The 18295-nt window shown below is 48.4% G+C and overlaps 2 protein-coding genes across 2 annotated transcripts in view; both read right to left on the bottom strand.

Moving 5' to 3' along the window:
- Window positions 1–18199, bottom strand: part of SREBF2 (sterol regulatory element binding transcription factor 2) — an 18528-nt gene extending 329 nt beyond the window's left edge. The window contains exons 1-17 of the mRNA XM_009895276.1: window positions 18112–18199; window positions 17058–17239; window positions 15697–15837; window positions 13680–13901; window positions 12444–12558; window positions 12054–12235; window positions 11105–11297; window positions 9932–10113; window positions 8969–9242; window positions 7817–7986; window positions 7436–7604; window positions 6802–6922; window positions 5165–5307; window positions 3722–3854; window positions 3003–3171; window positions 1572–1766; window positions 547–658 (exon numbers count right to left, since the gene is read on the bottom strand). Of these exons, the coding sequence (XP_009893578.1) occupies window positions 547–658; window positions 1572–1766; window positions 3003–3171; window positions 3722–3854; window positions 5165–5307; window positions 6802–6922; window positions 7436–7604; window positions 7817–7986; window positions 8969–9242; window positions 9932–10113; window positions 11105–11297; window positions 12054–12235; window positions 12444–12558; window positions 13680–13901; window positions 15697–15837; window positions 17058–17239; window positions 18112–18199 (2791 nt within the window). The remainder of the gene's footprint in view (window positions 1–546; window positions 659–1571; window positions 1767–3002; window positions 3172–3721; window positions 3855–5164; window positions 5308–6801; window positions 6923–7435; window positions 7605–7816; window positions 7987–8968; window positions 9243–9931; window positions 10114–11104; window positions 11298–12053; window positions 12236–12443; window positions 12559–13679; window positions 13902–15696; window positions 15838–17057; window positions 17240–18111) is intronic.
- CCDC134 (coiled-coil domain containing 134) overlaps window positions 8189–18295 on the bottom strand; it is a 20681-nt gene continuing 10574 nt past the window's right edge. Inside the window, exon 9 of the mRNA XM_009895277.1 lies at window positions 8189–8199. The gene's annotated coding sequence lies outside the window, so the exon portion shown is untranslated. The remainder of the gene's footprint in view (window positions 8200–18295) is intronic.

Below are 18295 nucleotides of genomic sequence, written 5' to 3' on the forward strand. Positions count from 1 at the left end.
TCCCCCAGGATGTGCCAAGAGTGAGGGGCACCCTGCAGAGCCTCAAGCAGCTGCTTTAGGCTGGCAGGGGAGAACGGTCTGAGCTGGACTCAGGCAGGAGCTGGCAATCCTGTCTTTTATGGAGACAGTCCCTTTAACTTCACTTCCTAGGGCTCATCCCGCACACACATCTGCCCATTTTCTTAAACCCCTCAAAGGCATTTTATAGCCAGCATCATATCTCTTTACTACTCAACGTTAGGATTCCTGGCTTCTGCCTTTGCATCAAGCATCCTGAACTCCAGCTGGCCAAGTTTTGCTCACGCGTGGCTGCACGAAGGCAAACATTTTCCAACCTGTTTGCTGACACCTCCAGCCCAGAGCTGGCAGCTCACTTCAACCAACTTGTACAGAGCATCACCACAAGCTATAGGCTGATGGGAGCTCGTTATCCGGAGCCTCAGAAGATGCTGTCAGCTGCAGCTATGCCCCCCCCGCCTTGCCTGAGTGCGGCCCCCTCCAAGCCCCACGGGCTGTGGGTTGCTGCCCAGGACCCCCCAGGCAGACCTTGCTTGCTGCTCTGGGGTGTGCGTCGCCTCAAGCTGTGCTCCAGCAGCTGGTGGGTGCGGGTAGGGCTGGCACCCGCCATCAGGCGCACGGTGGCCTCGTGGAGGAAGACCTGGAAGGGAAGGTAGGACCAGGGGTGAGAGGCGAGCTGGCTCGGGGGTGATGCTGCGGCTGAACTCATGTCATCCCTCAGCCACCGCATTTTGAGAGCAGAGTACTGATGTCTCTGACAACAACAGAGACCCATTTCTCCTCCCTCACTTTCCCACCTGTCTCTGGGGAATTTGCAGGTCAGGGCAACCGTGAAGAGGAAAAAAATAAATAAAAAAAGAGCTTTTGACACGTAACTGTGAGTGGCCTGGAAAGGAGGGAGGAACGAGAGCAGGAACAGGGTGGAAAATGGAAGAGCGAACCCCGGCACTGTGGCCTAGGCGGGCATCTCACTCCACGCTGGTGGTGCAGCACTCTGGTAACAGCATCAAACTTTGAAATCCAGAGTTTTGACAATAGCAGGACTACTCTCTTGTGCAAGTATTAGACTACACTTCCTCTAAAGAGGTTTAAAACTAGATAGACTAAACAGAACAGAAAGGTGGGGGGAAACCCCCAGAGAAGCACTTGGTGCTCTACAGGTGCAGAATGCATCTGACCCCCCAGCTAGCCGCAGGGCCAACATGGCTGAGGAAGCCTCCCTGGAGGGACCGACCCCGTCTGAAGCCACGTTAAGGGACAGGATGCCATGGTATTTCCTCGGCAATATGGACACGCTGATGGTTTTCTAGGTAGAAACTGAGGTGGACACCTCCCCACATGAACCGGACTCCCATGGGAATCTCCCTCATCACCCACCAAGAGAAAGCATGGAGGCTGCTATTGGCAGACCATCCCACCCCAAGTGTCCAAACCGCTCAAGCCCACACCCCGCCTATGTTTCCAAGGGCCGCAGCTTTCCCATCACCCCCCACCCCCAGGAAGGGGCTATAGCTAAGCCGGAGGTGGAGCGAGCAGAGGAACCAAGCCATCACCTTGCGATAGGCGGGCCTGAAGCCATGGGCCAGCTTGCGCAGGCTGCCGAGGTCGCGCTGGAAGCCCGTCAGCTCGGGGGCCGATGCGTGGTAGGGCTCACCCAGGGCCTGGCTGGCGGTCGCCTGCTCGGCCTGCTCCTGCCACAGGCTGGTGCGGAGAGAGAGCAGCAAGTCACAGGCCAGCAGCTGGATCATCTGCAAGAGCCAGGGGGGCCCAAGCACACACGCTTATTAACACAACCCATCAGGCGAGTAACAGGCCATTTGCTACACAGCTGCCGACACAGCCCACGGGAGAGTGGCCGTGGCACCTCCTGCCCACCCAGGGGGGCTCCCCAGCCCTCCCAGCCGAGCCGCCCCCACCACCATGCACCCAAGGGAGCAGGACTTCGCCTTTTGCCCAAGCGGTGTCTCCAGGGCCCGGCGCCGAGAGGTCCAGCCTAAGGAACAAGCACCAGGCTGTGCCCACAGAGCGGCTGTCTCCTCCAGGAGAGCCAACATCTCCGCAAGGATGACCCCGACCCCAACCCCAGACAAGATGTACCAAGGGGATATTGCACCCGCAATGCCCCAGCGTTCTGCAAAGGCTCTCTGGCCCAATCGGTGATAATAACTAGTGGGAAACAGCAAAGACAGCCTTGCTACCTGCAGAGAAAAATATAGGCAGTCTTGACAGAGCCCACAGCAGCCGCCCAAATCCCTTTTCCCCATCTGCTGCTGCCCCCTAGCATCGCTCGCCGTCCTATTTGCTCTTAGGGGACTGTACCCGCGCTGCCGAAGCGGAGAGTGCCTCTGTACTGCACTGCAGAAACATTGCACAGTTACTGCCACAACATGCAATGCAACTACAATGCACTACAGCTGCCACCCAGGAGCGAGAGAAGGGACTAGAACCGTGTCCCATATGCTATGCAGGGAAGCTCCAGCTTTAGGTAATCCTGGAAAGAAGAGAAACAAGCCCCACACAAACACAGGAATAGCACGGCACAGCCCCACTTTTGCGGTAGAGGGTTCAAACACTCCCGTGTGCTGCTCGAAACAGAGCAGATTCGACTTAATGAGGTGCTACTTTACAGGTGTCAGCAACTTAATTTGGAGGACGGAGATGGATACTTTCCGTGGGCCAAATTCGAAGCGGTCAAAGCACCAGAAAGGGGTGACAACTACTGGCAGAAGAGGAGCGAGAGCTCAGCTATCTGAGACCATGCCCAGGGAAACGATGTCGTAACTTGCAGCTCTGCTCCTCCATACAGCAGAGGCGGAAAGATGCCAATGCCCTTTGCAAGGAAAGGGAGGAAGTTCCCCCTCTACTCCCATCAAACACAGGATGGATGGAGAACGCAGGTACAATGGGGAAACGAGACACTTGCAGCAAGACCAAGTTTACACCCAAGACAGACTATGTGTTATCCTGGGGCTTATAGCTCTTACATTGTTGAGCACAGTGCTGGAGACGCCGCTGCTCATGTTGAGGCTGTTCCATAAGTGACTGCTGGCCCTCTCACAGTGACCCAGGGAGCTCTGCTGTCCATCTGCCTTCCCAGACAGCGAGGCCTGCATGGCTTTACACACATAGAAGGTGGCTTTCACCAGGGCATTCCTAAAAGAGAAAGCAAGCCCTGCTTTCAAGCAGTACCATGTCATGCTGCCACAGGGCAGCACCAGGAGCTGAGCTCAAGCAGCAACCGGCATCAGCCTTCACCTTCCCATCTTCAAGAGCAGAGATATTATTTCTCAGAGACAAATAGATGAAAATTGTTCCTCACCTACACATACTGCACAGAGAAATGAAAGGAAACTGGCTAAGAAGCTTTAACGCAAAAGAACCAAGATGGTCACACTAGCCTTTCCATCAGTGCCTGAGTTCTGTTGTTTGATTTTGGAAGGCAGGAGGTTGTGCACTTAGAACAAAGCTAGAAGACATCCCTAAAGAAGCAATTCTGACACTTCCAGTCCACAGTTCTATTATCAGCCTGCAAGCCTTGATCCACGCATCAATTTCTGAGCACGGTGCATTACTGCATCCCAGAACACAAGAGGTGTGTGACTCTGAGGCACAGGTAGGGGTAGCCCACAGGACAGGGTTTGGTGGAAGAGCTGCTCCTGTTTAGAAGGAGCAGGGGTTTGAAAGTCGTACAAGGCCTACGCACTCTGACATCTCCAGGGATTTCGGCATGCGCTCCACTTCTGCGAAATGCAACCTCACAGCTGCGTCGTCCCCTCTGAGCCAACCGATTGCCATAGTCACCGCTGCTGACCACCATCGGCACACCATATCAGGGCCTGTGAAACAGAATCACAAGTTGCAACCCAGGAGAGGACGCCCGGCTCCCCCTTGCTCGGAGAAGCAGGCAGGTGTCACATGCCCTTGCCAACGCCTTCTGCCAAGCTCGCCACTAACGAGCCCAAACTGATCCCATGGGAATGCAGCTGTCTGGGTGAATGCTGAAATGTGCTGCAGAACACAAAGGGACTTGCAAACACCCTACATCTGACTGCAGAGTTTTGGGTGCCAAGTTTGTACCCTGTCAGCAAGAACTTACCCCATCTACTTGTCCATAAATCTGTTGATTTCCTTCCTCACAAGGATGTCCACTCACCATCCAAAAGAAACAACTTTCTTTGTATGTACCGTGCCTTGGCACTGATCACCAGCAAGCTCGTAAATAAAACATTAGGTTCCCTGTAGCACTTCCTCCATTATTTAACATCCCCTCGAACACTTCCCAAAGTCTATCCAGGGCAAAAGGACACAGGCTCTGCTACTCTGAGCTGCTTTTAAATTTCATGACAATATTGACCCAAATACAGACTTCCCCCTATACAAAAAAATAATCCCTTGAAAAAGAAGTACCTAGTTTGCCTTCTGTTTGCCCTACACATTTTTAGGTACAGCACAGTCTGTGTCTACAGCTCCAGCAGCATTCCAGTGAGCTGCCAGGTGCTGCCTGTACCAACACCAAGCAAGACAAATACTCCAGCAGCTTGCTACCATCCAAGCCCAGATGAGTGCACAGCTCAGAGGGAGTCTACAGCTCTCATTAACCCACTAAAAATACCCCAAGGGACCAAACCAAGCACCTTCCAATAGATGCCCAGAGCTTGTCTACAGCAGAGGTTGTAGGTCTCTGGAGATTGAGGAATATATATGACAGCTGCTGTGAAAGTGAGGTCAACCTGTATTTGGTCCAATAGGTAATTAAGTGAGAAAAAAACCTTCCAGTACCTCAACTGCAACACTGCTACACCGGTTTTATATGCTACACCCTTCCTCTCACTTTGCATTGCCAGAAGCATGCTCTCAGGTGAGGGCACAGAGTTCACCTTGGAATGTGCCCGACAATACAAATAACAGCAGTCCGACCGGGGCACCCAGCATTACAACACACAGCTGAATTTACGAGCCTTCCCAACTACCCTCTTCCAGTCGGAGCCACCGTACCACACTGTGGCGTGCTGCTGCTCAGCAATCAAGTCTCACTCCAAGCACTGCATTTCTCCTTGCCTGGAGTTTGAGAGGTGATGGGGAGAGAGAGCACACGTATTGGCAGTAGTTCCTGCAGCTGGGAGAGCTTCGGTTCTGCCAGACTTACCCAGGGCGGATTTGAGTGCAGAATTGCTGGCAAAGGGTGGGGCTCCACTTCCCATGGAGTCCAAGAAAGAGTTGAGCAATTTCAGGTACTCCATGGCACTGGAGAACTCGCTGAAACAAGAAGCAAGGTACACCTTCGCTATGCTGTCAAACAGGAGATACCAAAGCCTAAAGGCATTTTTCGTCACTCACAAGGCATTTTTAAACAACGTTGACCCATTAAGCCAGGAGAAAGTTCAAGCTCTACCAGTAACACAACACTACCAGACCAAAAAGACCTCCCCAAGAACAGAAGCGCACAGACAGATGCTCAGGGAGGAGCAGCCTCACATCTCTCCATGCAAGGAGACCAGCACAGAACTAGAGTCAACCCCAGCCATCTCACCTCACAGAGATACTGGATGTGACGTATGTTACAAGTTGATTACAGGGTCCTTTTCTATCACTGCCTCCAAAAGAGGCTGAAGTATGTTTCCGTGAGTGACTATTTGCATATATGCAAATACATATGAATGCAAGTGGTAACAACGTTCACAGCGTTGGTCAGAGAAAGCAGCATAGGCAGCAATGATCTGATTTCCTAGGGGATGCTACAGAGGAAGATCCATGAGCTCCTACCCCCGGGGGCAGGGGAAGGCTTGCTGTGTTACTAAAGCCAGTCCTTCCCACCAGGAGATGGACTCCCACAAGTATACTGACTATCCACCTCACTTATACAAATCCTGCTACCTTCTCTCATCATCAACAGCAGCCTCTGATAACAAGCATTTGTACTGTGCAAGCAATTAGACTGAACTGCTGCTCACCCTCTGCAACAATGCTAGAAAACAGACATGAGATTGAAAATACAGCTAAACCTGTACTATTTTCCTTACATAGGTAGGGAAACTGGGTTATCTTCCCACGTAAGGCTTTTACCCACTCTTTTTTGGGACAGGATCCTTACAGAGCTTCCCATGTATTTATATAGCATTTGCCTGGCACCAGCTAATCTGAAGATCAGCTAGAAACAGTGCAGAATTGCTGGCAAAGGCTGGGGACGTGCAGTCCAGGAAAGAGCTGGATCCAGTTCAGTAGAAAAAGCTGCTCCAGTTCCCACCTACTGGCTTTTTTCATTTGATCACAGAGCTTAGAGGCCAATGACCATTTCAGCCAATATCACCTCTCCCCCTCTTGCCACGTGTCAGTTTGATTTTTCACTGCTGGTAAATGTGGCATTTCAGTTAGAACACTCTCATGCATAAGGCATCGAGCCAGTGAGGTCACTCTCCAACATGCCAGACCTTCACACTCATAGAGCTGTGGACGTAGGTTCTGGTCTATAGAAGCGTCAGGTGGACACTAATTTTCCTGTTCCTGATCATTAAACTTTGTCAGCAGAGAAACCGCCATCCACCCAGTTCAGGAACCAACCCGTTGACAGTCAGAGTTTCACCTTTGACTTCAGAGGTTTTAATATGAAAAGGGAGAGCTCACCCATGTAATAATAAGCTGCGGTGGTCAGACCAATGTTGTCATTTCAAGTCTTTAATAAGGACTAATTGCTCAATTTGCCCCAGAGCACTCAGTCAATGGTTTTGAGCTCTCCTTCAAAGCCTGAAGTTGCGGCAAACAGTCCCCAGCACAACACAAGCTTACCATGGCTCCTCCTCCTCTTGTCCTGCTATCTCTTTCCTAGTTTGAGGCTTCACGAGTGAATCCACCGCTCGCTCTAGCAGGTTCTCACAGAATGCCTGATGAACTTGTGCAATAGGATCCGCTAGAGAGGAAGAAAAAAACCACAAACCATTTCACTTGCATACAGTGATAAACATCTCCCGATAGAACCAAAAAGAACAGGGAAAATGTAGGAGCAAGAGGAAGAGCAGTAGAGGTAAATTCTTGAGGAATTAAAGCAAAGATTTCTAAACACTAAGTTTTCAGGGTCTTTTTAACCCTTTAATCCATTTACAAAGCTGCAGCCCTTGGCCAAACATCCCTCTGGCACTCCAGCCACAAAACCTTGATCACCCCCGAAGTCACCCTCCCCAAGACATTCAGGGCCACATCCAGGTTGTGTTCCAGCATATAAAGACACAAGCAGGACGACACACCACAGTATCCAAAGGGATGAGAGCCAGCTCCTGCAGGCTGAGGAGACATCTCTCAGCTCCACAGCCCCTCTCACCCATCAAGACCACAAGCAGGGTGGACATAGAAGAGCAAGCTCTCAAACAAGACACCTGCTTAAAGCACTAGGAGGTCACGCGCTCAGGACACAAGCAGCTCTCACCAGGGTTCCTTTGGGTGCAATACAGACTCTCCTTCGCAGCAGACTTCACTGTCCAGCTTCGCTCCACAAAAAACTTCTGTCCCAGGGGGTGGCACAGCCAACGCAATGAGTCAGGAATGGCACTCCGCTCCGAGCTGCACAGGCTTTGAGCCTGGCTTAGAAAGTAGCTCTGGGGAAAGGAGAGGCTAAGATTGAGAACAGCACCCAGGGAAATAGACACACTATCGAAGACAAAGGTCATACCATAATTACAGCTCGTATCATAATTGCAGGCCATATTGTAATTGCAGTGCTAGCAGATGCCCTGAGCTATGGCAACGCCAGCTTGCAGACCTTCCTAGAGTTTTGCTTGGAGGTGTGATGGGAGAGGAGACAACTCACCGCCAGGAAGCCAAGCTTGCCTCCACAGCGCGTCTTCAAGCCAACCGCAGCCGTCAGGTGGATTTCTGCCATTGTGCTGGGTGGGATCTTTTCTTCTGCGCACTCAGCCAGATTCACAGCACACAGGGCCATGTGCAAGCCCGAGTAAGCTGAGCTGGAGGGAAGTTTACCTGCGTCAGGAGGGAAAGGAAAAGGGTTAATTTTGAATGCAGTAGTACCAGCTACTAAATACTTCCGTGATTTGCAGGGCTACTATCCTAAAGAGACAAGAAGAACCTGCTGACATGAGAAGTTTACGTTATCGTATGCCTACTTTGTATTCAGGCAACAGAACAACCCTAACTGAGTCTTCTCTCCACAGATACCAAGGTTGGCATCCCCAGCTTCGCTTCTGCAAGACAGCCTTGTATAGCTAAACCAGTTAGGATAAAATCATCAGCAAATTTTGTCTTACTATATTCATCGCTATGTTAAAACTGAACTCCTTTGCAGTCCACACCTGTACCTACACAGATAGTATTAAGGACAAGTACTTATCCCTGGTGGCATGGCAGCAATTCACACAGCATGATGAGGCAGAAGGAAGTTAACTTGGATTTCTGATGTGCTTGGAGCCTATTAACGTTGCAAATTGGTTTGCCAAGGAAGTGGCAAAAACAACCATTCACAAGGAACATTCAAGCACTTCCTTAGTACATGTGCACACACCCAGGTTTTCAAAGCATATCAACACCAACTGGCAATCTGTGCTCTACACGGCTTCGGAAATTTAAATTCTTCCAGCAATTCACCCCAGCCCCTGCTTCCACATCACATTCCCAAGCGATAGGGATGAAACAAGCCCTTAACAGCAGCAAAAACTGACTGGACTCAATCAACTGCTGCTTGGGAAAGACTCTGAGCCACCTCAGCAGGCTCAGGAACACGTAACTAGAGATACTGCTGTTGCTTTGGCCATTCTTACAGAGCTCTTTTTTTGCACGAACCTGTCATGTTTTAGTAAGCAGTTCCTGAAATTTGTCAGGCTAATTCCTAACAGCAGCCCTCCCAGAAGGAGGCAGCCATAGTGCTCTCCCTCTATCCCCCACGATCAGCTATGAGCCTCCTCATTCGGCAAAACGAGGACAGCAGATCTGCCACCTCCACTCCTACCTGTTATGTGGAGCTGATGGAGCTTGTGATACGCTAGAGCTGCATCCCGAGCACTGGTCTTGGCCTCATCCTCGAAGCCTGCAGTGGCCTCCCTTGCCCGCCACTGATGAGAAGTCCTCTTCAGCAGCCACCGCACCAGCGCCAGCTTCTGCAGGCTGTAGCGGATCACGTTCCAGGACAGGCTGCAGGCCAAGTCCAGGCGGGAAGCTGGCAGCGCTCGGCCGAGTACTGACAGGCAAGTCTGCAGGTTTGACGCAGCTGCAGCAAAATCCCCCTGCAAATAACATGGCAGAAGGTTCAACAACAAAAAGCACCATCACAGAGACACTTTGGGACCTCTTTGGCACTGGGAACAAGACAAACTCATGTGCAAGCTAGGACAAGACCTTTACTGGGACTATGTTTGACTTCACTCAGCTAAACATGAAGGCAATTTACACCAGCTTCAAATCTGGCCCTACACATCTCCTTCCACACATGGCTCAGATCCCGCACTGCCTGTGAGACACATTGGCACTAGGTGAAAGGGGCTTCCTGCCTTCTCAAACAACATGGAAGTTTCATGGTCCTCATATCAAAAGCTAAACGTTGCCTCACAGAATCACAGACGGAGAAGACTTCCAAGAGGCTGAAGGACAGCAGACAGACGTAGCAGAGGCCAAATTCTGGACAAAACCCAAAACCTTGCTGCCAAAGACTGCTACAAGATGCAGCAGCAAGGAACAAGGACAGAAGTTAGAAGCCTCTTCCAACGCTGACGTCCATACCTCACTAATTTTGGCTGATGAAGGATGGCAATCTGCTCAAGACAACCTCGCACCAGCTTCTCTGAAATCAGACAGGATAATCCACTCGAGGAACACCTTGCTCTTGCCTTGCAACACTCACTGCCTCACTAGGCCACATTTACCCACACCCCCTCCTAGAAGATGCGTTTGATGCAAAAGGACAAGGCAACTTTACCCGTGCCAAATCCAGGTCTGCTTGCTTGCGATGCCTCCAGAATGTGACTGATGATCTTGAGTGCAGCCGAGTCACCGGCTCTCCATGCACAAGGAGCTTTATGAACACGCTCAGTACAATCACTCCATTCACGAGCCACAGGATCAGCGTGGGCATCATCCAGCCAAACCAACCACCTGCATCTGCAATGGGCGTCCCAGAAGGAAAGTTAAAAGTTAATCTGGACTCTGAAAGCCTAGCAACAGGATGAGCACAGACCCAGAAGGATGTCTTGCTGTGGCTGCCACATGTGGTATCAACTTTTGCAAAGACTGCATTTTAGTCAGGAAACACCTGTATCAACAGTTCTTCATCTGAACTCCAAGCCACAACATTCCCAACCAAAGAAAAACAGTTATTTTTACAAGATTGATTTATAAAAACTGAGTCAACTCTTAGAAAAATCAGAATACAAAGCACTCCAGGAAAACTACCCAATGTACCACAGGTATTCAATACCTCCCTGTCATTTTTCCTGTCTTAATTAAGTTGACAAAGCAACACCGAGGAAGCATACTTACCAGTCAGCGAAATGACAGCATGCCTACAGAATCCCCTGCGCAACCCTAAACTACAGTACTCTAAACTATGAATATTATGGAACAAGCATATTGAATAAGCCAGTGGTAAGACCCTATAGCAACTGTGTTTCTGAAGTAATTCTTCACCTTCATTAATAAGTTTTAAAAAAAAAAAATCAGTTACCTTAAAAACAAATACAAAGTGAACATGCCTCAAAGATCAGTGAGGACAGGAGGACCCCTTACTCTGAACTACTTTTCAAGGGTCTATCCCAAGAGCCCAGGCTGCTGGGCTACAAGCGGGTGCCCCCTCTACCTCAGCACGCTGAGCAAAGGCTGGTTTTGCTCAAGAAGAACACGGGATGTGGATGTAAACTGGAACTGTGTCAAATCACTCAGGACTGGATCTCCTCCGACATCCAGCCCTGCAGCTACCACCCCTCCCCAACCATTAAACAAAGGTCCTACAGCTCCCTGAACACACAAACCCATCCTACTAGATCACACCAACAGTCCACCTCATGACCTGCAGCTGTCACAGCTGGAGATGGTCTTTAGGGAGACCATGTAAGCCTGTCCCCTTTCTGTGGTCCGAACTATTCTAGTTCCTTACCCGACTCAATGGTCAGCACGTTCCTGCCAGACCCATGGCGCACCAGGCTGTCAGGCTCCGGGGTTCCTCGGGCGTCCAGGAGGGATGTCAGAGGATTGAAGGAAAGGCAAAGGAATGTGAGAGCACAGAGGAGTATTCGAGAGCGATCCACCATACCAAGGGCCACAGGAGGAGAGTCAGGCTCATCTTTAACCTTCAAAGGAATACAAGTGAATAGAAAAGTAAGGAGAAAAAAATTCCTTACCATTCTGTAGAACAAAAAATGCTTATGCCAAGCGCAGGAAGAAGGAGAAACAGAACATGTTTTAAAATTTGCTTTTAAGACCAAGATCAGCAAGAACTCCAGTGAAGCTTTCATAGCTTAGTAAGATAAGGCTGACATATTTGAGTGCTTACACCTTCCTTTTGCTCCCAGTCATTTCAGTTATCTTAACTGGATCCCTGGTTTAGGCTAGGATTAACCTTTGGTGCCCTTACTCTTTGAGGATCTCCCAGAAGACCCACTACTTTGGTGATACCCACAAAACAAACCTGTCAGCTGAAGACAGCTAACAGCCTTGTTACTGTGGTTACTTATGGTCTCATTAATCACAGCTGATGTCATCATCCATTTCCAAGTTCTCCTGCTATATATCTCTGGAAAGCCATGGGCTCTTTGGGTCATGAACATGCACTGTAAGTCCACAGAGACTCTACAGGGGCTGAAGGCTAAGTACAGTTCTTCTAGCAGCCAAGGTATGGCTCAGATAATCCAGCTCAGGAAGTAGTCTCAATCATTTAAGACAGATAAAACACACCCCTGCGCCTTCCTCGTCCTTACAAAGGACCTCTGACCCCTACAGATCTGCTTGCCAGATGTCTGCTGGTTCCACTCTTGAGAATTTAAGTTCTGGCCCTTACGTATCCCTGAAGTAGATGCCTTGAATTTGACAACTGAAGTCACAAATACCTTTGCGTCATCAAGCAGTGGGCTTCCTGGCTCTGAATCAATGGAATAGGGAGAGAAGCCAGCCTGGGACCCCGAGTCAGAGGCTGGAGGAGACATCAGCAGCACGTTCTGGTTGAAGTCATCTATCTTCAGATCCACATCGTTGTCAACCAGACTGCTTAGATCAATGCCCTTCAACAGCTCTGCAAAAATCAGAGAGCATTATGTACACGTTTCTTGATCCTGCATCCTGCCAGTGTTGCTCAGATTGGCTCTGTCACCCGGAGTAACACTGGCCACTATTGATGCACCGTGCATGTTATCTACCTCTGTCAAGCACAAGAAACTGCCAGAAGCATCCTACGTTCACGCTGACTGCCTCCACCCTGCTGCACAGTCTCCACAACTTACTGTTTTTTTGGTTAGCCAGCTTCAGAACCATGTTCTCCTGCCTCAGCTTGTGGTTGGCCTGCTGTAGGTATTTAATGTAATCAATGGCTTTTCTCAGGACTCCTGACTTGTGCATCTGCAAGGAATTAAGAAGTACAGAAAGCAGTTTATATGAACAGCGTCAAAGGGTCACTCCTGCTTCTAGGGATACCACAACACTTTGTGTCATGTGGTCATATAAAGAAAACGGTGTAAAGGACCGCTCAGCAGCTGCAGAGAAACTAATAGCGGGGCACACTCTGTGGGCAAGGTGTCAGACTTTGAAAGACACACAAGGACTGGGGTCGCTCAAAGATCTTGTAAAAATAGTACAATGGAAACAGATTAACATCCAAATCACAATAGAATTCACATCTAGTTTTCAGCCAGAAATAGTCCTTTGAAAGCACCATAGTTTTGAAATGAAGTGGCTCTCTTCTGGGATGGAACAAGCTGCTGTTTGTTAACCATCGTTCACTGTTTAATTCTGAGATAAGCGGTTCTCTCTGTGCCTCAGTCCCTTGGCCATCCCTATGAAAATATTTGCCTCCAGCAGAGCTTACAAACATAAACCCAAGGAACTATGAAGCCACTGCACATTACCAACACTTCTAAAACGAAAACATCCAGTTCCACCCAGCAGTAGGAGGTGACTTCACTAGCACACGTATTTGTATGGAGACATGCAAGGTATCAAGAATACTATTCCCTGCTCTGCCAGCACGAGGTGAAGTGAATAGGACAACCCTGAAGCCACTGTGAAGAAAGCTTCTATTATTTGAGCGAACAGGAGTTTTTACAACTCATATCTGAAGGAAACACATTGGAAAGCTCTGTAAATCCTCTACCCTGCTGCAGTCACACAGAAAAGGAAACATAAATTAAGCAAGTTCTGGCTTGGCAGAGTTATCAAAACATCCACTTGGATATGCTACCTAGAAGGTCCATTTAAGTTAGACCTAACATAAGAACAAACGCATAAGGTATAGCTTATTTTCAAGAAACAATACCACTAACATAGTAAAATAATCATTTTACAGGTGACCTGTCCTGAATACAGTTTTCCATCGCACAAGGGTTACTCAACAGTCTTATCCCAATACATGTGCACATACTACTAAGAGTCACAGGCACCCAACTGCTTCATTTAGTAGAGCACTGAGCACCTGAACACAAACTATTTATGACACTAGATATGCTCTTTTTCCACATCTTTACCTTGGCATCTGTTCCCATGACAAGGTCCTTCAGCTCAATGATCTTGTCATTTATGGATGACCGGTAACGCTTTTCAATGATGTTGTGAGTTGTTCTCCTCTCTCCTTCTTTAGGTGGTTCTGGTTGCTTGACACCCCCAGGAACTTGTTTGATAGGCACCTTTTCTTGCCCCACCATCACCGGCATTGTGGTCAAAATGGTCCCATTGCTCCCAACCAGGGTCTACGATGTCCATGCGCAACAAGTGTCACAAGCAATCAGCCAATTTACGTAAGGTTTATGATGGTCAAAGAAAAAGGAGTAAACAAAAGAATTATCAGGGAGAGTTGGTACAGCTCAGAAAAAGAAGAGACACACCAATTTCCTCCCATCTTCCTTGGCTGGTACAAGCAGTGGCACAGCAGCACAGGAAAAGTTTGCCACTCTGCCTCCAACATTGGTCACTGCAGAATAAGATCTCTTGTTCTCCAAGAGTATCAACACTCTTCCACCAATACCATGTTCTGTTCATCCACTAAATAGAGAAACAGACCAAGGCTCTTTGTTGCTCCTACAGTCCTTACACCCCAAGTGTCCAAATCCACCTTTTCCGCAGACAAGTCATCAAATCAGCAACAAGCAATGCTATTTCCAAGCTGTTAACGGCAATATTAGAAAAGACCCAATTATGGAAAAACAAACCTTGTATTGAGCGATGTAGTTGATTCAAATATGATTAAATGGAAAAAAAAAAAAAATGGACCCTTAGGCTATAAAAATGCCTTAAGATGAGGAACTAAGGCAATAAGTGATATACGCTGGCATGAAAAGCTCAAACTTGGGCATCTAGGTGTATGAAAGACCACCTACACCAAACTAAAGCAGTATATACTCTGCAATAAAAGACGACGAATCCCACAAGAACAGTTGCACAAAAGGGCTTGTAAGACAGTTGGAGTAAAGAAGGGTTAGACTGCCTAACGCAGCAAAACAAGGCTGAGAAGAGTACACATGTTCTCTAAAGAACACCAAAGATCAGGGAAGTGGTTATGGAGAGGAAGAGTTATTTCTGTCAACAGCCAGACTAACATAAATAAGAATAAACTAGCCGTGAGCAACTTTAGGAACATTTTTGACTCTGAAAGTCTTCTAATTGGGATATTAGAAATTAATTTATTTCATTTCAAGCTGTAACTGGACAAATAAGGGAATTTAAGTCCTACACATTTCCTTGGCTAATTTCCACCAAATTTCAATGTGCTCAAAATGCTTCGCATATTGCATCTCACACAGACACAATCACATAAGCCTCTGTGTGAAAGTCTCACCTAAAAGCAAGCAGATTGATTGAAGATTTTATCCTGGCTGCTAACAAGCACATAAGAAGCCTACCGTGCTATGCAAAAGAAGCCAAAACTTAAATCCAGACTTGCAAGTTTATCCTTCCCCCAGTAAATACTTGAAAAGAGATATCTGTTCAGAACGTACAAGATCGTAATAAACGCGTCTTTGGGGGCAGAAGTTTCACCGAGTTGATAAGAAGTGGAGGCCATGAAGCACAGCTTCCATGTCCAATGATTATACTGAATCCTCACTGCAAATGCCCTCTGAAAAGTAGCTCAATTATTTTTCACATTCAACATAATGCTATTATGCTATTATACACTGCTGATGGGAGAAAGTAAGTTCCACAGGTATTCTGAGCGAGTTAGCTTTCAGTTTCAAGTATCTTCCAGAGGTTGAAAACTGGATGGAATTTTTAGGTCATATTCCTCTCCTTGTAATACCAGAAAAAGGTAAACAGAAACGTGCCCTTGGTCTTTGCTTACTGACCATGGGAGGCTGCCAAAAAAGTACAATCTGTGTGTTTAGCCTTGGCAGAAACAGGGTATTACTCACTCTGGACATGTCTAGAGCAGCCTTCAAACCCCCTCCCGTTTGCGCCACTGCAGAATACTAAAGCCCAAATCTCTTCCTTGCGTTAAGAGGAAAGGACGTTAGTGAGGAGAGGGAAGGAAGAAGAACATCCATACGGTACCTGCAGAGCCGTGGTCTGAATGGGAGCAGTGAGTGCTGTCAGCGCTGGGTTCTGTACTGCGGCCATAACGGGATTACCATCCGCTTTCAAGGTTGTCAAGACAAGAGAGTCCGTTTTTATGATCTGAGGTTGGACCAGAACCTAGGGTGAAAAGGGTTAGAGGTGAAAGGGAGAGTCGGCACATATTGCTCTGCTGGTCTCAGTAGCCAGAGGTAAGCGATGAAAGAGTTGTAAATTTACATCTCAGTGGATGGCAAAAGAGAAAGGCGAGTGTTTCTTTCACCATCCATCACCAGGATGGCTTCTGTCCCCTGAATGTCCCCCTTCTGTCCCCCAGGGGCTTCGGCCCCTGATGCAAACTCTGACCGTGAGACAGTCTGAACAGCGCTGGAGGGAGGGGAGCAGAGGAACCACCAGGACGCTGGTTTTCAAATCAGTCATCAGAAGTAAATGAGTAGGTAAAAATACAAAAGAGCTGATGGAAAAGCTCCCTCCCCCTCTCCAATTACACCTATAATTAGCTTTCTACATTAACTGGTTGAGTACTCAAAGCCTAACATGGCTAGGACAGCCTGCTTTGGCAGATACCTGTAGTAGCTTTCTCCTCCTCCAGTTTCACTGAAAGGATCTATACCATGAGCATCAAGCAGATCAAAACCAACCAGAAGTTATTTTGCCATAACACAGCTTGCTCTTAGTTTTTCAAACACCTCGTTGACTCTCAAATACAGAGAGCACTATAAATGGCACAGTACAACTGAACCAGAGCAACTTTATCATATTGAGGGAGTCCCCTAGACATAAATGTTTTTATCTAATGCAAAGACACACAAGACTTTCACTCTTGTGTATGTCAAAATCACATGACACTGTAGCAGCAAAAAGATCAAAGAAACTGTGGCAAAAGAGTTGGAAGAAAACATTCTGGTATCAGCTGGCCCTTATAAGACATGGTAGAGGTGGTGGACTTGCAAAGAAGTAGGCAAAAGTCAAAGAAAGCTCGTCTGAGTAAGGTTTCCAATTCAGTCTGGCAGTACCAAGTTACAAAAATATTTTAGACCAAGTTTAGTTATGCAGGTGTTTTAGTGAAAATGGTTTCTGAACATCACCCACTACTTGAAGTCACATCACAGCCCACAACAGGGGCTCTCACGCATGAACTGCGCAAAGTAAAATGCTTCTGGAACACAGGCTGGCTAGAAAGACCTCTCACATAAAAACATTTGTGCCAAAGCAATCCTAGGCAGGACAACCAGCCCTACAAGCTTCACCACCTTTCCCCTGGCAAGCCAGGAGACCAGACCCACAAAGGCAATTTCTTCTTCTGCTGGATACCTGCATCACTCAGCCTTTTTACTTACTGGAACTTGCTGGACCTGTGGTGCAGCGACCGTCTGGACCGTGGCTGGCGTTAAGGTCTGGATGGTGCCGTTGGCAGCCTGCGTTAGCACTCGCTGGGCCTGCACAGTCTGCACTTGCTGCTGGATGGTAACCGGCTGAACCTGGGAGGACGTCACCAGGCTCTGGACTTGAGGCTGGAGAACTGAAAAGCAGCAGAGATGTCAGGAATAGCGCAGAGACACAGGTCTCCCTCCTGGAGCCTGCAAACGCTCGTAGCTCCATTGCTCTTCTACCCAGTGCTTCTCAGTAGGCAGCGTTCATCTAACACATCCCACACATTGGGAAGCTTCCAGCTCCTTTGGTGCCTGCTGCAAGAGGATGCTGCACCTAGAATAGCAGCTTTCCAGGAGGCACAGAGGATCAGCTAAGAGACAATAAAGTTAAAAACCTTTGGTCTGAGAGCACAGGGCTCATTACTTCAGTGGCATTATGCAGTACATCCAACCAGCACTTGCCTGCTGGTGGACCTTAAGGTCCTACTTATCATGTAAAGAATCAACACCTGCTGAGGAGGATGAAGACAACCAGGATTCACAAAAGAAGATCCGGTCGTTGTTAAATATCCCTACAAGTGTCTACTCAGGACAAGTACTGCACTTCAGAGTTGGGTAGTTAAAATGTGCCTTCATTCCAGGCAGTCACGTGGGACAGACTGGATCTGCCTACTGCACCCATCAGTGGGAGGACAGAGTTGAGCACAACAACATTTTTCAGACATACTTTTCTCGAGCCTCCCAAGACCCGTAGGAGAGAAGGCCATAACAGAAGAGAGCACCAAGAAGACAACTATCGCAGGAGGTCACAAGAAGACTTAAGATCTCATTTATGACAGTTTCTCACACTGCCCCAACTCCAAAGCCACATAGGCAGGAGAAGGGACACCCCACAGGCAACACCATAAGAAAAGGATGGTCAGGCTCGTGGTGCCTGAGGATGCTTTCAGAGTTTGAACACCAACACCATTTATTACAAGTGCACCAGGCACACCCGCAGCCTGAGCACCCCGACTGCTACCTTGGAAACTCGTGGCCGCGTTCTGGTAGATCACCGGCTGCTGGATAATCCTGGTCTGGGGAGCAGAGCTGAACGTCGGCGTGATCATCACAGCCTGCTGCTGGAGCTGAGGCTGGAGCGAGGGCCGTGGCTGAAGGAGAGGGGCCGATCGCGGAGGAGCCGGAGGTGTTGCTTGCGCCGCTTT

The sequence above is a fragment of the Charadrius vociferus genome, unplaced genomic scaffold (genome assembly GCF_000708025.1).
Source record: "Charadrius vociferus isolate BGI_N301 unplaced genomic scaffold, ASM70802v2 scaffold251, whole genome shotgun sequence".
NCBI classification, from domain to species: Eukaryota; Metazoa; Chordata; class Aves; order Charadriiformes; family Charadriidae; genus Charadrius; species Charadrius vociferus.